Here is a 17,533-nt window from a genome sequence, read left to right as displayed (position 1 = left end):
ATAATGGTTGTGTGACATAGATCTCCTTGAAGAAAAGTGTTTCAAAGGTACATGTAGAACTGTCTTATGGTTTGGGGCAGCAAGTTTCACAAAATAGGCACACCATGGGAGAAGTCCTGCAGATGTGAGTGAGAAGATATAGGTCACACAAGCAGTGTCGGCAATTGGGCAAGTCCTCCCAGTTAAAAAGATGAGAGAGGCCTGTAATTTTCATCATAGGTATACCTCGACTATGAGAGACATAATGAGAAAAAAGAAAAAAACATAAAATCACATTGTCTGATTTTTAAAGAATTTTTCTCGTACAGCTCCATTGGGGGACACAGGAACCGTGGGTATATCTTGCTGCCACTAGGAGGCTGAAACTAGGCATACAAAAAAAGAAGTCGGCCCCTCCCAGCAGGGTATACCCCACCTACTGCCTCAGAGACACTCAGTTTTAGCTTAGTGTCATAGGAGGCAACACGGGCCTGGATTGCTCCAGGCCTGGTCTTTTATTATTTTTTAGTGATAGTGTTTAGAATTTTTCTTCTTTTTTTATTTTCTAGGTAGGGGCGACAGGAGCAAGGCGCTGCCTGTTTCCCCGCATGCGACTGAAGGGCACGGTTCCATAGAGTATGGTCCGTTAACCCTTCCTCGCCACCGGCCAGCACCAGGTCTGTACCTTGGGTCCGGGTCGCCTATTGCCTCTGCTCGCCCCGCTTAAAGAAGCCTGGCATGATGCAGCAGGCTTAGTCTGGCGAAGACTTTTGGGGACAGAACTTCTTTGGAGGTAAGTATACTTTCATAATCAGGTGAGTTAACCCCCCCCCCCCCATTTAGGGCTCCATCAAGTGTTACAGGGGGATGGCTTTATTAAGTTGTTAGGGGTAAGGGCATTGGGGGACCTGTAACTTGTGGGCACTGGCTGCGACCATTTTACTGTGGGCTACAACCTCCACTCACCTCCGGACGATGTCTGAGCAGTACGGTCTGGCTTCCGGCAGCCGTCCCTACAGTGGAGACGGTTGCCGGCTTCTAATATTGGACGGCGTGTTCGGCCGGCGCCAGGCCGCTAATTTAGCCCCCGGCTTCGGCCTGGTCCCGGCCGAGGGATAGTTCCGCCGTGGGCAGCCTCTGCCTTGTGTTTTTCAGGCAGCCGTCCCCACGGGGGAGACGGCTGCAAGCTTCTCTGTCGGGGCGGTGTTTCGGCCGGGAGCCAGGCGCTTCTTTCATCGCAGCTTAGCCTGGTCCCGGCCGAGTGTAGCTCCGCCCCACGGGCGGTCTCGTCTATATCCTCCGGCAGCCGTCCCCGCTAAGGGAGATGGCTGCTGGCTTCACGGTTTTAGGGCGGTTTCGGGCGGGAGCCAGGTCGCTACTTTAGGCCGCGGCTTTGGCCTGGTCCCGGCCGAGTGTAGCTCCGCCCACTTCACGCTCTTTGAGCGCCCAATCAATTCAGCGCCGGCAGGGGGAAGGCTGGTTCAGCCTCTCAGGCGGCAGCGCGGGTTTCCCAGGCTTCCTCAGCCTCTTCTGTGCTAGCGCCCGCACAGTACTCCTCCCCTCAGGTCACGTGACTCCAGGAGCCCGAGTAGCTCCCATTTCCAGCGCCGTTCTTCAGACGCTGCTGCACGCTGCTCCTGTGGGTCTTCCATGCCTGTTTCCAGACGGCTGTCCTGTGTTCAGAAGGTGTGGGGACGTCAGCCAGGAACCTGGGTGAGCTAATTCCAGTTCTTCAGTCACTATTTGGCTGTGCTTGGCAACATCTACCCCCAGTATTGAACCTTCCCTCAGACAGGCGGCCCCTGCTTTGGTCACTTACTATGCTTGTACAGGGTGTAGGGTTAAATTTTCGGGGGGGGGGGGGGGGGGTTCGGCTGTACCCACTTGTTCTGCCTGCTCTTCCTCACGCCTTACTACTCCGACCCAAGATGCTCCTTCGGGGTCAGTAGCCCCTGAACCGGCACTGGTTTGGGTGTCTACCCTCTCCAAGACTATCTCAGACCTGACGCAGGTTTCCAAGGAGGTGGCTACAGCCCTAAGGCAGTCTTCCCTACGTCCCCCTCGGGAAGCTAGTTCGGCGTCTTTGGACCGTCGACGCTCCCACAGACGCCCATGGTTTTTTTATCCTGACTCCTCTGCTGAAAACAGGCGCCGCTCGCGCTCCAGATCCCCGCTCCTAGGCGGCGTTCCCGGTCACGCAACCGCTCTCCTAGGGGCCGTTCCCCAAACCACCATTCTAGATCTCGGTCTCCCAGATCAGGAGCCTCACTAACCGTTCCCGATCTCGGGGTGAATTGGCGGACTCAGAACCTAATTCGGATTCTGAAGAGCTGTCCTCCATGTCTGACTTGGTGGATGGCCTGGTGTCTGCAGTCAGAGACACTTTCCATCTACAGGACCCTGGACCCTTGGACCCTGCTCCTGAGGTTTCTTTGCCCGTACTCCTCGTTCTCCAAAGTTTTTCCATCCTCATAAGGAGTTTGATGTGCTTCTGGAGACTGCCTGGAAGCTTCCAGAGAAGCGCTTCCAAGGCACTAAAAGGTTGAAGACCTTGTGTCCATTCCCTCAGGACCTTATTTCTAAATAAACTGTTCCTCCATCTATGGACCCCCCAGTCTCCCGTTTATCCAAATCCATGACATTCTACCGTTGGCGGATGCCACTTCCTTTAAGGATCCCACGGACAAGCGGATCGAGAATTTGGCCAAATACGCATTTGAAGCGGTGGGATCCTCCCTGCTTCCGGCCTTCTCTTCCACCTGGGTTGCGAAGGCCTTAGCGATGTAGGCTTCTCAGCTTCGTCAAGGTCTGTTGTCCGGGGCCTCGTCAGGTGTCAGACGCAGGTTTTGTTGGAGTCTGCTCGCTGTGCGGCTGTCGTGTCTGGCAACCTAGTCGCCATTCGTCGCTCCATGTGGCTCAAAGCTTGGAATGCCGATTCGGCTTCCAATAAATCTCTGACGACAATGGCCTTTACTGGCGGTCGCCTTTTTGGGAAACGGCTAGACGACATAATCTCTGAGGCTACGGGAGGTAAAAGTTCTTTGCTTACCCAGAACAGGGCTCGCCGCACTGCGGCTTGTGGGGGTTTTTGTAAGTCAACCTCCTTTCGGTCCTTTCGCCCCCTGGGTCAGGGGCGCCAGGAAAAATCGAGCCCCTCGCAAGGTAGGCAGGGCCCGTCCTTCCAACTTCGCTCCTCCAGGAAGCCGGATAATCGTTCCAACCGATTTCCCGCTAAGTCAGGAACCCGCCAGCCTGCCTCGACCTGAAGGGGCGCCCCCACCTGGGACTTCGTCTCAGGTGGTCGGTCGCTTACTTCTTTTTCGGAACGTCTGATTGGCACAAGTCCAGGACTTTTGGGTTCGGGACGTCATCTCCGACGGTTACCGAATCGTGTTCGCTTCTTTTCCCCAGGATCGCTTTTTTCAATCCCGGCCTCCTCGTTCACTTACTCTGGCTGCAGGTTTTCATTCTACCATTTGCACTCTGCTGCAGCAGGGTGTTATTGTGCCCGTTCCACCTCAGGACCGTTTCAGGGGTTTCTATTCAAACCTCTTCGTTGTGCCCAAAAAGGAGGATTCAGTCCGTCCGTTTTTGGACCTGAAACTCCTCAACCGGCATATTCGCCTTCGCCACTTCCATATGGAGTCTCTATGGTCGATCGTGGCATCCATGGATCAAGGCGAATTCTTGTCTTCAGTGGACATTCGGGATGCGTATCTACACATTCCGATTTTTCCTCCTCATCAACGTTTCCTCCGCTTTGCCGTTCCGCAGGGTCACTTTAAATTTGTGGCTCTGCCCTTCGGCCTCGCTACAGCCCCCCGGGTTTTTACCAAGGTCCTGGCGGCTGTCATGGCCATTCTCAGGTCCCGGGGGGTGTCTGTCCTTCCTTACCTAGACGATCTGCTTTCAAGGCCCCGTCCTGGATCCAGAACGAGGAGAGTCCCGCATCACCCTGCTGACCCTAACCAGCTTCGGGTGGCTGATCAACGAGGAGAAATCCAACCTTTCTCCCTCCCGGTCTCTGGTCTTCTGGGCCTCCGGTTCGATACCGGGAGTGCCCGAATCTTCCTCCCTTCGGACAAGCGGAGTGCTCTGCTGTCAGGCATTCGTCACTTGAGACGCCCGCATCCAGTGTCCATTCGTGCTTACATGGCAGTGCTGGGCAGAATGGTGGCGGCAATAACTGCGGTTCCGTTTGCACAGTTCTGTTGCTGTCCGCTTCAGTGGGCTATTCTGTCTCTGTGGGACGGATCCCCCTGTCCTTGGATCATCGGATTCGTCTGCCCACCTCGGCTCGCCAGTCTCTTCTTTAGTGGCTACACTCTCCCCTCCTTCTGAGCGGCCGCTCGTTTCTACCGTTGAACTGGCTAGTTCTTATGACGGATGCGAGCCTCCTCGGTTGGGGGGGTGTTCTCCTGGACCGGACGGTCCAGGGCCGGTGGTCACCTTGGGAAGCCAGGCTTCCTATCAAGGTCCTGGAGATCCGGGCGATATTCCTTTGTCTCCGACAGGGAGTCTCTTCTTCAGGGTCACCCGGTTCGCATTCAGTCGGACAATGCCACAGCCGTGGCGTATCTCAACCGCCAAGGGGGCACTCGCAGCAGTGCTGCCATGACCGAGGTGTCCAAGATTTTGACCTGGGCGGAATGCATGGTTCCCTCCATATCAGCGATCCACATTCCTGGGGTGGAAAATTGGGAGGCGGACTTTCTCAGTCGCTCCTCTCCCGATCCCGGGGAGTGGTCCCTTCACCCGGAGGTGTTCGAGTCCATTTGCCGTCGTTGGGGGATTCCGAACGTGGACCTCTTTGCGTCCCGCTTAAACTGGCAGGTTCCAAGCTTCGTGGCAAAGTCCAGAGATCCTCTGGCGCTGGCCGCGGACGCCCTCGTCATTCCCTGGTCTCGGTTCACTCTCCCGTACCTGTTTCCGCCAATTCCCCTCCTTCCCCGAGTGCTCAGGAAACTCAAGGCGGAAGGCGTAACGGCCATCCTAGTGGCTCCGGATTGGCCCCGCCGATCTTGGTACGCCGACGTGGTTCGGCTCGTGGCGGACGTTCCCTTCTGACTGCCAGATCGCCTTGATCTTCTGTCTCAGGGTCCTCTTTGCCACTCCAATTCACAGCCGCTGCATTTGATGGCGTGGCGGTTGAAACGGTATTGAAGGCTCGCGGTTTCTCATCTGGGGTTATTCGCACTATGCTCAGGGCGCGTAAACCGTCGTCGGCTAGGATCTACCATAGGACTTGGCGGGCTTCTTTTCGGTGGTGTGAGGCCCGCTCTCTTTCCCCGGTACGTTTTTTTCTGCCGAACCTTCTGGCGTTTCTGCAGTCGGGTCTTGAGACGCGCCTAGCTCTTAGTTCCCTCAAGGGTCAAGTGTCGGCGCTGTCTATTCTTTTTCAGCGGCATCTGGCTTCTGACTCATCGGTTAACACCTTCCTCCAAGGAGTAGCTCACGAGATTCCTCCATGCAGGTCTCCTACTCCCCTTGGGACTTAAATTTGGTCCTGAGTGCCTTGCAATCCGTTCCTTTCGAGCCTATCCGCGATATTTCTCTCCGTTTCCTTTCCTGGAAGGTCGCCTTTTTGGTAGCTGTGACCTCGATCCGTCGGGTGTCGGAGCTGGCAGCTCTTTCTTGTCAACCTCCCTTCCTGATTCTTCATCAAGACAAGGCAGTACTTCGGCCAGTTCCTTCCTTTCAACCGAAGGTGGTTTTGTCTTTTCATCTGAACGAGGACATCGTTCTTCCTTCCTTCTGCCCTGCTCCATGTCATCCTAAGGAGCGTTCTCTCCACAATCTGGATGTGATACAAGCCTTACGAGTCTACCTCAAGGCCACCTCTTCTTTCCGATGGTCGGAGTCACTGTTTGTCCTTCCGGAGGGCCGACACAAAGGTTTGCCGGCTTCCAAGGCCACCATCTCCAGATGGATCCAGTCCGTCATTTCTGAAGTATACCGTTCCAAGGGGAAGGATCCTCCCTTCCGGGTTACGGCTCACTCCACTCGCTCTGTGGGGACCTCTTGGGTGGTCTTTAACAGGGCTTCTGCGCCCTACAGGTGTGTAAGGTGGCTACTTGGTCTTCGGTGCACACGTTCACCAAGTTTTACCAAGTGCCGACGACTGTTTAGGGCATAAGGTCTTTCAGGCAGTGGTGGCTCTGCCGTCCGCTTGATTCTGGGTTACATGGTTTTCCCACCCCCGGGGACTGCTTTGGTATGTCCCACGGTTCCTGTGTCCCCCAATGGAGCTGTGTGAGAAAAGGAGATTTTTTACACTTACCGTAAAATATTTTTCTCAGAAGCTCCATTGGGGGACACAGCTCCCACCCTGTGTAGTTAGTTGTGATCTGAGAGTTGGTCACCTGTCAGTCTGTTGATTCGTTGTTTTGACTGGGCGCCCTCTGGACTTGTTTTTCGGTTCCTCCTATTGCTTTGGGACTAAAACTGAGTGTCTCTGAGGCAGTAGGTGGGGTATACCCTGCTGGGAGGGGCCGACTTCTTTTTTTGTATGCCTAGTGTCAGCCTCCTAGTGGCAGCAAGATATACCCACGGTTCCTGTGTCCCCCAATGGAGCTTCTGAGAAAAAGATTTTATGGTAAGTGTAAAAAATCTCTTTATTTGCAAATTATGGTGGAAAACAAGTATTTGGTCACCTACAAACAAGCAAGATTTCTGTCTCTCACAGACCTGTAACTTCTTCTTAAGAGTCTCCTCTGTTCTCCACTCATTACCTGCATTAATGACACCTGTTTGAACTTGTTATCAGTATTAAAGACACCTGTCCACAACCTCAAACAGTCACACTCCAAACTCCACTATGGCCAAGAGCAAAGAGTTGTCGAAGAACACCAGAAACAAAATTATAGAACTGCACTGGGCTGGGAAGACTGAATCTGCAATAGGCAAGCAGCTTGGTTTGAAGAAATCAACTGTGGGAGCAATTATTATAAAGTGGAAAACATACAAAGCCACTGATAATCTCCTTCGATCTGGGGCTCCATGCAAGATCTCATCCCGTGGTGTCAAAGTGATCACAATAACGGTAAGCAAAAATCCCAGAACCAAACGGGGGAACCTAGTGAACGACCTGCAGAGAGCTGGGACCAAAGTAACAGAGGCTACCTGGCAGATGAGGTTTAACACTGATAAATGTAAGGTAATGCACATGGGGAGGAAAAATCTGGGCCGGGATTATGTATTAAATGGGAGAACACTTGGGACGACTGACATGGAAAAGGAATTAGGGGTCTTAGTTAACAGTAAATTTAGCTGTAGTGACCAGTGTCGGGCAACTGCTGCCAAGGCAAATAAAATCATGGGGGGCATCAATAGGGGCATAGAGGCCCATGACAAGGAAATAATTCTACAGCTGTACAAATCACTAGTCAGACCACACATAGAATACTGTGTACAGTACTGGGCACCAGTGTACAAGAAAGATACAGTGGAGCTGGAGAGGGTTCAAAGATGGGCAACCAGGGTAATACGAGGAATTGGACTACAGTACCCAGAAAGATGACCAGAATTAGGGTTATTTAGTTTAGAAAAAAGAAGGCCTAGGGGCGACCTAATAACTATGTATAAATATATCAGGGGACCTAACAGAGATCTCTCCCATGACCTATTTATACCCAGGACTGTATCTATAACAAGGGGGCATCCTGTTCGTTTAGAGGAAAGAAGGTTTCTACACCAGCACAGACAGGGGTTCTTTACTGTAAGACTGTGAGACTATGGAACTCTCTGCCAGAGGAGGTGGTCATGGTGAACTCTGTAAAAGAGTTCAAAAGGGTCTGGATGCATTTTTGGAGAGTAATAACATCACTGGTTATAGATAATAGATTTATAGGGACAGAACGTTGATCCAGGGATTTATTCTGACTGCCATATTGGAGTCGGGGAGGAATTCTTATCTCTAGTATGAAGGTTTTTTGCCTTCCTCTGGATCAACTCAGTAGGGATTTATTAGCTTTATAGGTTGAACTTGATGGACTCTGGTCTTTTTTCAACCTTATGAACTATGTTACTATGTTACTATCAGTAACACACAATGCCACCAGGAACTCAAATCATGCAGTGCCAGACGTGTCCCCCTGCTTAAGCCAGTACATGTCCAGGCCCATCTGAAGTTTGCTAGAGAATATTTGGATGATCCAGAAGAGTATTGGGAGAATGTCCAAAGTAGAACTTTTTGGTAAAAACTCAACTCGTTGTGTTTGGAGGAAAAAGAATGCTGAGTTGCATCTAAAGAACACCATACCTACTGTGAAGTATGAGGGTGGAAACATCATACTTTGTGGCAGTTTTTCTGCTAAGGGACCAGGACGACTGATCTGTGTAAAGCAAAGAATGAATGGGGCCATTTATCGTGAGATTTTGAGTGAAAACCTCCTTCCATCAGCAAGGGCATTGAAGATGAATCGTGGCTGGTTCTTTCAGCATGACAATGATCCCAAACACACCGTCCGGGCAACGAAGAAGTGGCTTCGTAATAAGCATTTCAAGGTCCTGGAGTGGCCTAGCCAGTCTCCAGATTTCAACCCCATAGAAAACTTTTGGAGGGAGTTGAAAGTCCATGTTGCCCAGCGACAGCCCCAAAACATTACTGCTCTAGAGGAGATCTGCATGGAGGAATGGGCCAAAATACCAGCAACAGTGTGTGAAAACCTTGTGACGACTTACAGAAAATATTTGACCTCTGTCATTGCCAACAAAGTATTGAGATTAACTTTTAAATACTCATTTTCCACCATAATTAGCAAATAAATTCTTTGAATATCAGACATCTTTTTAAGCGGGAAAACTTGCACAATTGGTGGCTGACTAAATACTTTTTGCCCCACTTTATGTATGACAGTGTAGCAGTATGGAGAGCTTTATTGACTAGTAGGAGCGTTCTGAATTTATTTGAGTTAGAAACAGATAACCAGGGACAGAGAGTAGCGCTGTTAGTATAACCATTCAATAGAAAACATTATTTTGTTCTGTGATTCATAGCAATATAAATGATCCTGGCTGTTGTATTCATGATGGACTAAGGTGGAGACAGTCTGTCTATTAAAGAGCCAGTAAGTAGTGAGTTACATTAATGTTGGGGTTAAATGATCCGGGTCTTGATATCCTATAAAGAGTAGACACTGTTGTAGTAAGAAACATTATGATCTACAAACAGGATCTTCAGGTTCGTTTGATTGTAATATCACAATGCAGCACAAGATGGCACTCTTATCCGAGCATTAGTCAGCTGCAGGCACATGTCATAGTGGTAACAGTAAGCACTAACCTGTTTGCACTGTGATTAATTGTAAATTAGACGAGTATTTCAACAATTATCTATGTGATCGCTAGAACTTTACATTAATCCAGCCTTGATTGAAGGAGTTAGAAAAGTATATACTGGATATTGTACACCAGTGTCTAGGGCTCCCTTGTGTCACATTCAGAAGACTTTCTGCATTTTCACTGCTGAAAATCAGTTTGCTTACCTATATTATCTGACTTAAATGGTATGGTACAAGTGACTCCTTCAATAATGCAAGAGGACACGCAGGACCAGTGATGACCTTTTTTTATACAGTTTTGTATGAGGATTAGCACTATTCAACCGAATCAATGTGTGTCCCACATTTCCAATGCATTTCTCCTTATCAGAATCAGAAGGGACATATCACTGATTCCCGCTTATCTGGCATTGCATATGTTTTTTGGAACATAATACCAAGAAAATGTGCGCATAAAAATGCAGTGTGTTCTCAGCCTTATATTTCTTACCGTATATTCCTCCTCCATTTCTTTTCTTTTTTTTTTAACATGTCATCATAAATTCATGTGTTTTATAGGCTTTATTTGTTGTGCAAAAAAAATAATATTTATATTTCCATTTTTGAACATTAGCTTCTTAATCTTATGTAACTAATATAATAATTCAGGACCCTAATGAGTACAATTCTGTTGACTATATTCATGCATTCGGCAGTGTTCTGTGAATCTCTAGCAAGTAGTGAATATATCTTATGTATCTGCATAATTTTATTCTCAGATTTACTTTGCACACACAGCTCTGAAGTGCATTGAAAGTGCAAAGATGGATGGCAGTGGTCGTGAAAAGCTGATTGTAGAAGCCATGGACACACCAGAGGGTCTTGCTGTTGATGCCATTAACAGAAAACTTTACTGGACAGATAGAGGGTACATACATTTTATCTGTGAGGTTATTCTGCAAATATGACTATAGTGATGCAGCAGAGCTGAATCTAAAGAGAGCCTGTCTAGGGGAAAATAGTGCTTGCAATGTTAAATATCTCTTAAAATGCTATTAGATTTAATGCTATTAGATTTTGCCTTGTGAAAATAGAGTTTCAGTACCCATACCACAATGTACTTTGTGCTGGCAATTGCAAGTAGTAGATAGATGTACTCGAGTTGTATTGCTTACCCCCTCCCCATAGACCACCTGCCTGTGATTAAAATATTCCTCCCTATGGAGCTGAGAAAAGGAAACTGTGAATTTCAGGGAGAAGAATTAAATGCAAAATTATTATAGTGCAGCACAGTGCACAATAATAATTTTTCTAAATTACTTTAGCTTCTTTAATTGGAATCTAAATATTTGTATGAAGTGACCGTCGTCCACAATCCTGGATTCTCATACCTGTGCATTAAAAGACAGAGCCTCCATAGCACCCACAGACATATGATTTAATTTTTCCTGCAGACACAGCTCCTATTTATGGAATCTGCCGACTATGAATATAGCTTTACTTTTTAAAATATAGCAATATAGTGGAGCATGACTGGGCAGCAGGGTTTGATTTTGTACTTTTCAATGTCACAAAATGTCTCAAAATTTTCTTTTTGAGCGAAGTGACCATTTAATCCCCTTTACAATAGGATGGTGTTAGTAGATTAGTAACTTTAGTAACCATATGTATAACTGTTGTTTAAAAATCCATGATTTGATTTTATGTTTCTGAAATGTTCTTCTTTTATTTTATAATAGAAAATCTTGTATAGAAGTCAGTGATTTGAATGGATGGAACAGGAAAATTATTGTAAAGGAAAATATACAGCAGCCAAGAGGAATTTGTGTTCATCCAAGGGCTGGGTAAGATACAATAATATACAAAGAGGGAATTTTATTATAGAACAGCATTCTACATTGAAAATACTGAAAATGTTGATACTGTTAATGTTGAAGATGCCCAGAATGTACTACAGTGGGGATCAAAAGTTTGGGCACCCCAGGTAAAAATCTGTATTAATGTGCATAAAGAAGCCAAGGAAAGATGGAAAAATCTCCAAAAGGCATCAAATTACAGATTACACATTGTTATAATATGTCAACAAAAGTTAGATTTTATTTCCATCATTTACACTTTAAAAATAACAGAAAACTAAAAAATGGCATCTGCAAAAGTTTGGGCACCCTGCAGAGTTTATAGCATGCACTGCCCACTTTGCAAAGCTGAGACCTGCCATTGTCATGGATTGTTCTCAATCATCATCTGGGAAGACCAGGTGATCTCAATCTCAAAGGTTTTAAATGCCCAGACTCATCTGACCTTGCCCCAACAATCAGCACCATGGGTTCTTTTAAGCAGTTGTCTAGAAATCTGAAACTGAAAATAGTTGACGCTCACAAAGCTGTTCTTCATGGAAGAGTCATAAGAAGAAAACCTCTTCTACGTCCTCACCACAAAAATCAGCATTTGAACTTTGCAAATGAACATATAGACAAACCTTATGCATTTTGGAAACAAGTTCTGTGGACCGATGAGGTTAAAATGTAACTTTTTGGCTGGAATGAGCAAAGGTACGTTTGGAGAAGAAGGGGAACAGAATTTAATGAAAAGAACCTCTGTCCAGCTGTTAAGCATGGGGGTGGATCAATCATGCTTTGGGGTTGTATTGCAGCCAGTGGCACAGGAAACATCCACGAGTAGAAGGAAAAATTGATTCAATAAAATTTCAGCAAATTTGGGATGCTAACTTGATGCCATCTGTGAAAAAGCTGAAGTTAAAGAGAGGATGGCTTCTAAAAATGGATAATGATCCTAAACACATCTCGAAATCCACGGGGGATTACATCAAGAGGCGTAAACTGAAGGTTTTGCCATGGCTTTCACAATCTCCTGACCTCAACATAATTGAAAATCTATGGATAGACCTTAAAAGAGCAGTGCGTGACAGACAGCCAAGAAATCTCAAAGAACTGGAAGACTTTTGTAAGGAAGAATGGGCAAAAATACCTCAAACAAGAATTGAAAGACTCTTGGCTTGCTACAAAAAGCGTTTACAAGCTGTGATACTTGCCAAAGGGGGCAGTACAAGATATTAACTCTGCAGGGTGCCCAAACTTTTGCAGATGCCATTTTTTTGTTTTCTGTTATTTTGAAAGTGTAAATGATGGAAATAAAATCTAACTTTTGTTGACATATTATAAGAATGTTTAATCTGTAATTTGATGCCTTTTAGAGATTTTACCATCTTTCCTTGGCTTCTTTATGCACATTAATGCAAATTTTCACCTGGGTTGCCCAATCTTTTGATCCCCACTGTAAGTGGTGCAGGACTCTTCTGCTACACATCTGCATCAGGTGGTGAGAAGTCATGCTTCTCCAACTAGAGGCATTTCCAAACCCCCGAAGTGCTGGGGGCTGGAACGCCTTCTTAATGCCCCTACTTATCCCTGACCCGGATTGATAGACAGCTGGAAGCTAAGCCCTATTTTCAAATCATGCATAAAATTTGGAGGCTGAGCACTGACTGTCAATCAAGCAGGGACAGGAATGAGAAGGGGACTAAGGAGGTGTAGTAGCTCTCAGCACTCAAGGGGCTTGGGAACAGTTTTTATGGAACACCATGAAAGGCACCATGTGTCTCATTGCTGTCTCATCTAACAGTGTCAGCAGTGTGGAATGAAAATTGGCAAATTGTTCATCTTAAAGCGTACCCGTTAAATTTACCAACATTTTTTTTTTCATATATCACTCAGTACCTAATCCTGACCATGTAAATCTAATTTTTATGTGTCTAGCACCTTTATTTATTTATTTTATCACACTTTTAATTTAGCTCACTAGTCTGAATTCCTCGCTGTGCAGGTCTCCGCCCCCTCCCTCAGTGTGCTGCCTGCTCACATCTCCCCTAGCATTATCAAAACTACAACTCCCAGCTTGTCCTCACTGACAGTAGCAGGACACAAGCTGACAGTTGGAGAATTTTTCCTCCAGCTGTGAGCCCTGCGCTCAAAGCTGTCAATCAAGGAAGTGTGTCCATGACATAGGTGATGAGAAGTGGACACAACAGGACTAGTATGTGTCCAAGCAGGCAGGGGGGGCAGTTGTTTGACTGGCTTTTTCATTATGAAATACTGAAAATTTTCTAATGAAAGCAATTGCAAAACCTGTTGGTTTTACATGCTTTACAACATATCAAAAGTTTTTATATCTGACAGTGCCCATTTAACCCCTTAACGACGCAGGACGTATATTTATGTCCTGCGCCGGCTCCCTCGATATGAAGCGGGATCGTGCCGCGATCCTGCATCATATCGCTTCGGTCCCGGCGCTCATCAACGGCCGGGACCTGCGGCTAATACCACACATCGCCGATCGCGGCGATGTGCGGTATTAACCCTTTAGAAGCGGCGGTCAATGCTGACCGCCGCTTCTAAAGTGAAACTGAAAGCTACCCGGCTGCCCAGTCGGGCTGATTGGGACCGCCGCGGTGAAATCGCGGCGTCCCGAACAGCTGATCGGACACCGGGAGGGCCCTTACCTGCCTCCTCGGTGTCCGATCGACGAATGACTGCTCCGTGCCTGAGATCCAGGCAGGAGTAGTCAAGCACCAATAATGCTGATCACAGGCGTGTTAATACACGCCAGTGATCAGCATAGGAGATCAGTGTGTGCAGTGTTATAGGTCCCTATGGGACCTATAACACTGCAAAAAAAATGTAAAAAAAAAGTGTTCTAAAAATAAAACAGTGTAAAAAAAATAAAATAAACATATGTGGTATCGCCACGTGCTTAAATGTCCAAACTATAAAAATATATAATTAATTAAACCGCACGGTCAATGGCGTACGCGCAAGAAAATTCCAAAGTCCAAAAAAGCGTATTTTGGTCACTTTTTATACCATTAAAAAAATGAATAAAAAGTGATCAAAAAGTCCGATCAAAACAAAAATCATACCGATAAAAACTTCAGATCACAGCGCAAAAAATGAGTCCTCATACCGCCCCGTAAGTGGAAAAATAAAAAAGTTATAGGGGTCAGAATATGACATTTTTAAACGTATAAATTTTCCTGCATGTAGTTATGATTTTTTCCAGAAGTGCGACAAAATCAAACCTATATAAGTAGGGTATCATTTTAACCGTATGGACCTACAGAATAATGATAAGGTGTAATTTTTACCGAAATATGCACTGCGTAGAAACGGAAGCCCCCAAAAGTTACAAAATGGCGTTTTTTTTTTCGATTTTGTCGCACAATGATTTTTTTTTCCGTTTCGCCGTGCATTTTTGGGTAAAATGACAGTCACTGCAAAGTAGAATTGGCGACGCAAAAAATAAGCCATAATATGGATTTTTAGGTGGAAAATTGATTTTTAAAAGGTAAGGAGGAAAAAACGAAAGTGCAAAAACGGAAAAACCCTGAGTCCTTAAGGGGTTAAGGGCTCATACACACTGCTATATTATAGATCCTTGTTATTGAAATCTATAAGCCCATACTATGTTACTGATTTCATACAGCTTTACCTTTTACAAAAATCACCCCAAGACCAAAGTACAGAAATATTTGAGCTACATAGTATAAAATATCACAACCATAATGCATATATTAAACCTGTCTGAACAGACTGCACTGATTTATGATTTCTTACTTTTAAGGAGAATATTTTGGACAGATATCGGACCCAATCCCCATATAGGAAGCTGCAGTCTAGATGGTCGTGTAAGGATGGATGTGATCAGCTCGAATTTAATATGGCCTAGTGGGATTACTGTGGACATCCTCACAAATAAACTGTACTGGTGTGACACCAAGAGATCGGTTGTTGAATTTTCTGATTTGGATGGATCCAACCGACTCGTTCTTTCCCAGAATGATGTAGGTGAGGTTTTGGGGTAATATACTTTCTTGTGAATAAATGATTAAGTGGACCTACATAGACACTACTAGTGTTGAGCGCGAATATTCGAATTGCAAATTTTTACCGTGAATATCGCCACTTTGCGATTACGCGAACATTTAGAATATAGCAATATATGTTCGTGATGACGAATGTTCTATTTTTATTTTCACAATACACATCACAATAATGTGCACTGTGTAAAAAAAAAAAAAAAGTGATCATCCCTCCCTGCTTCCAGCTTGTGGTCCAAAGAAGGCTACAAGATATATATATATATATATGTAAAATTTTACAGTTTTGCAGTAACATACAAATAACATATAGAAAAAAAAAATTATTAAGAAAAGATATCAATGGGAGTTCCCAAAAAAATATTATCATTACATTTACATCAATGTCATAATATCTAAGTAAGAAGTCAGTATTATAAATAGAGTATGGATGAAATGACAAGAGATCTGTCTCAAAATAATCAGTATAGTTCAGATTACCTTCTGATGACTTTATCTAAGAAATAAACACAGTTATCCAGAGTGATATGAGCTAATTACAAACTTGAAGGAAATCCCTCTGTCACATCTCAGTATAAAGGAGGATAAGAACAATGTTTTTGGTCCAGCAATTTCTCCATTAATACTTGTGCCAAATGGCGCAAACAAAAGAGAAAAAAAAAAAACTAGAATAGAAACGGCAGAGTTAGAAAAGAGGAGAAAAAAGGTAAAATAAGAGTCAAGAAAAAAAGAAGGTCCTGTGAGGTCCCTCAGGTGTTATTACGTCCCCTAGGAATGTAATAATTTCTCCACATAGTCGTCCTAGTACCTCCAAATATTCTGGAATCGGGGTAGAAGGTTATCAGCCATAGTCGAGAAATGCTCCATCCTAAGAACTTCCATGATTCTATTTATCAGGTTCTGAACTGTTGGGTTCTCCTTTTTTCCCCAATTTTGATCAACTAGACATTTAACCACTGTTAAAATATATTGGAAAAGTTTAGTCTTATGTTTATAGAGACCCGGAGGAGGGAGATTAAGGAGGTATGTTAAGGGGTGCAGTGGAATCGGTGTACCCAGGATTTCACGTACCATAGACTGTACCTCTAACCAAAAATAACAGAGCGAGGAACAGTCCCAAAAAACTGTTTGGTAGGCAGCCTAAATCGAGATTACATCTCCAGTAATAAGGAGGACAACTGTGGGTAAAAGAGACCAAGAACCTCAGGAGTGTTATACCAGAGGAATAATCCTCCAGGTAGCCGGAGACATAGGGTTGCCCAGATATGATTCCCATTTGTACATGTTAGCGTGCCTAATGCTGTAGAGGTCAGGTGGAGAAATTAAGATATTATAAATGTTCGAGATCAGACCTCTTGTAGACACTTCATTTTTACAGAGATGTTCAAATGGGGTAGGTTGGCTAAAGAGGGTGACTGGTGTCAGGATTGCTAAATTGTCAATAATGGGGCAATAGAAATTACCAGCTTGGAAGGGCAGGATTAAGCACTTAAGAGGATCTATTATATCAGCAAGGTGAAAATTTTGGCAATGATCCAAGGAGAAATCACCTCCGGGTCATCACTATCAGGTATAGAAGGATGAAATAGGAAGGGAGTTAGCGGAGAAAAGGAAGACTTTAAGGGGTAGTTTGCAGTCGCCTTCACCCAAATGTGGAGGGTCAATCTCATGGAGCCAAGTAGGTTCCTTGACATAGAGGGAGAGGACGAGGACCACAGGAGAGAGCATGGGTGCATGGGAGCCAACCACATTTTTAAATTTCTGTCCATGTGTTCTATGCTAGGAAATGTGTCCACAAAGGAATTCTCTATAATATTATTTATTTTATTATTATTACAATAGTATTTACTGTGTGAGTCGGTGTGGAGTGCGAATATTTCGTATATGCGAATATTTGCGAATATCGGCACTTCCAGAGGACACTGATCCCTCCCTTCTTTTAGCTTGTGGAGAAGGATGCAAATACAGTTGTCAGAAGCTAGCAACCAATAGGAAAGTTGCCCACAGATAATTAGTTAAAAGATATAATCGCGCATGCGCACTATACAAATTTAATTACAAATTTTGCATGGAAAAAAGTGAATGAATATGCGAAATACGTGAACATAGGATGAATATTTATCTATTTATTTGCAAAATATCACAAATTCAAACATGGCCTATGCCACTCATCACTAGACACTACCACACAGAATATATTGGATGAGTAGTAATTGCCATTAGATATGACCCTATTGCTTATTTTAAAAGACCTTATGTTTTTAGGATGAAACCACACAATCAGGTTGTGTGGCAGATGCATTGCATTGTAGTGTTGCTCGCGAATATTCGCAAAGCGAATTTTATTCGCAAATTTTGCATATTCGCGAATATTCGCGAATATAGCACTATATATTTGTAA

The 17,533-nt window shown here is 45.1% G+C and overlaps 1 protein-coding gene across 7 annotated transcripts in view; it reads left to right on the top strand.

Moving 5' to 3' along the window:
* The window catches only part of EGF (epidermal growth factor), a 184,477-nt gene that overhangs the window by 94,678 nt on the left and 72,266 nt on the right, over positions 1-17,533 (top strand). For all 7 annotated transcript variants that reach the window (XM_056564635.1, XM_056564618.1, XM_056564592.1 and 4 more), the window contains 3 exons: positions 10,019-10,167; positions 10,979-11,083; positions 14,877-15,100. In XM_056564635.1, the coding sequence (XP_056420610.1) occupies positions 10,019-10,167; positions 10,979-11,083; positions 14,877-15,100 (478 nt within the window). The remainder of the gene's footprint in view (positions 1-10,018; positions 10,168-10,978; positions 11,084-14,876; positions 15,101-17,533) is intronic.

The sequence above is a fragment of the Hyla sarda genome, chromosome 1 (assembly GCF_029499605.1).
Source record: "Hyla sarda isolate aHylSar1 chromosome 1, aHylSar1.hap1, whole genome shotgun sequence".
Lineage (NCBI taxonomy): Eukaryota > Metazoa > Chordata > Amphibia > Anura > Hylidae > Hyla > Hyla sarda.
This window is presented reverse-complemented; position numbering and strand designations above follow the sequence as displayed.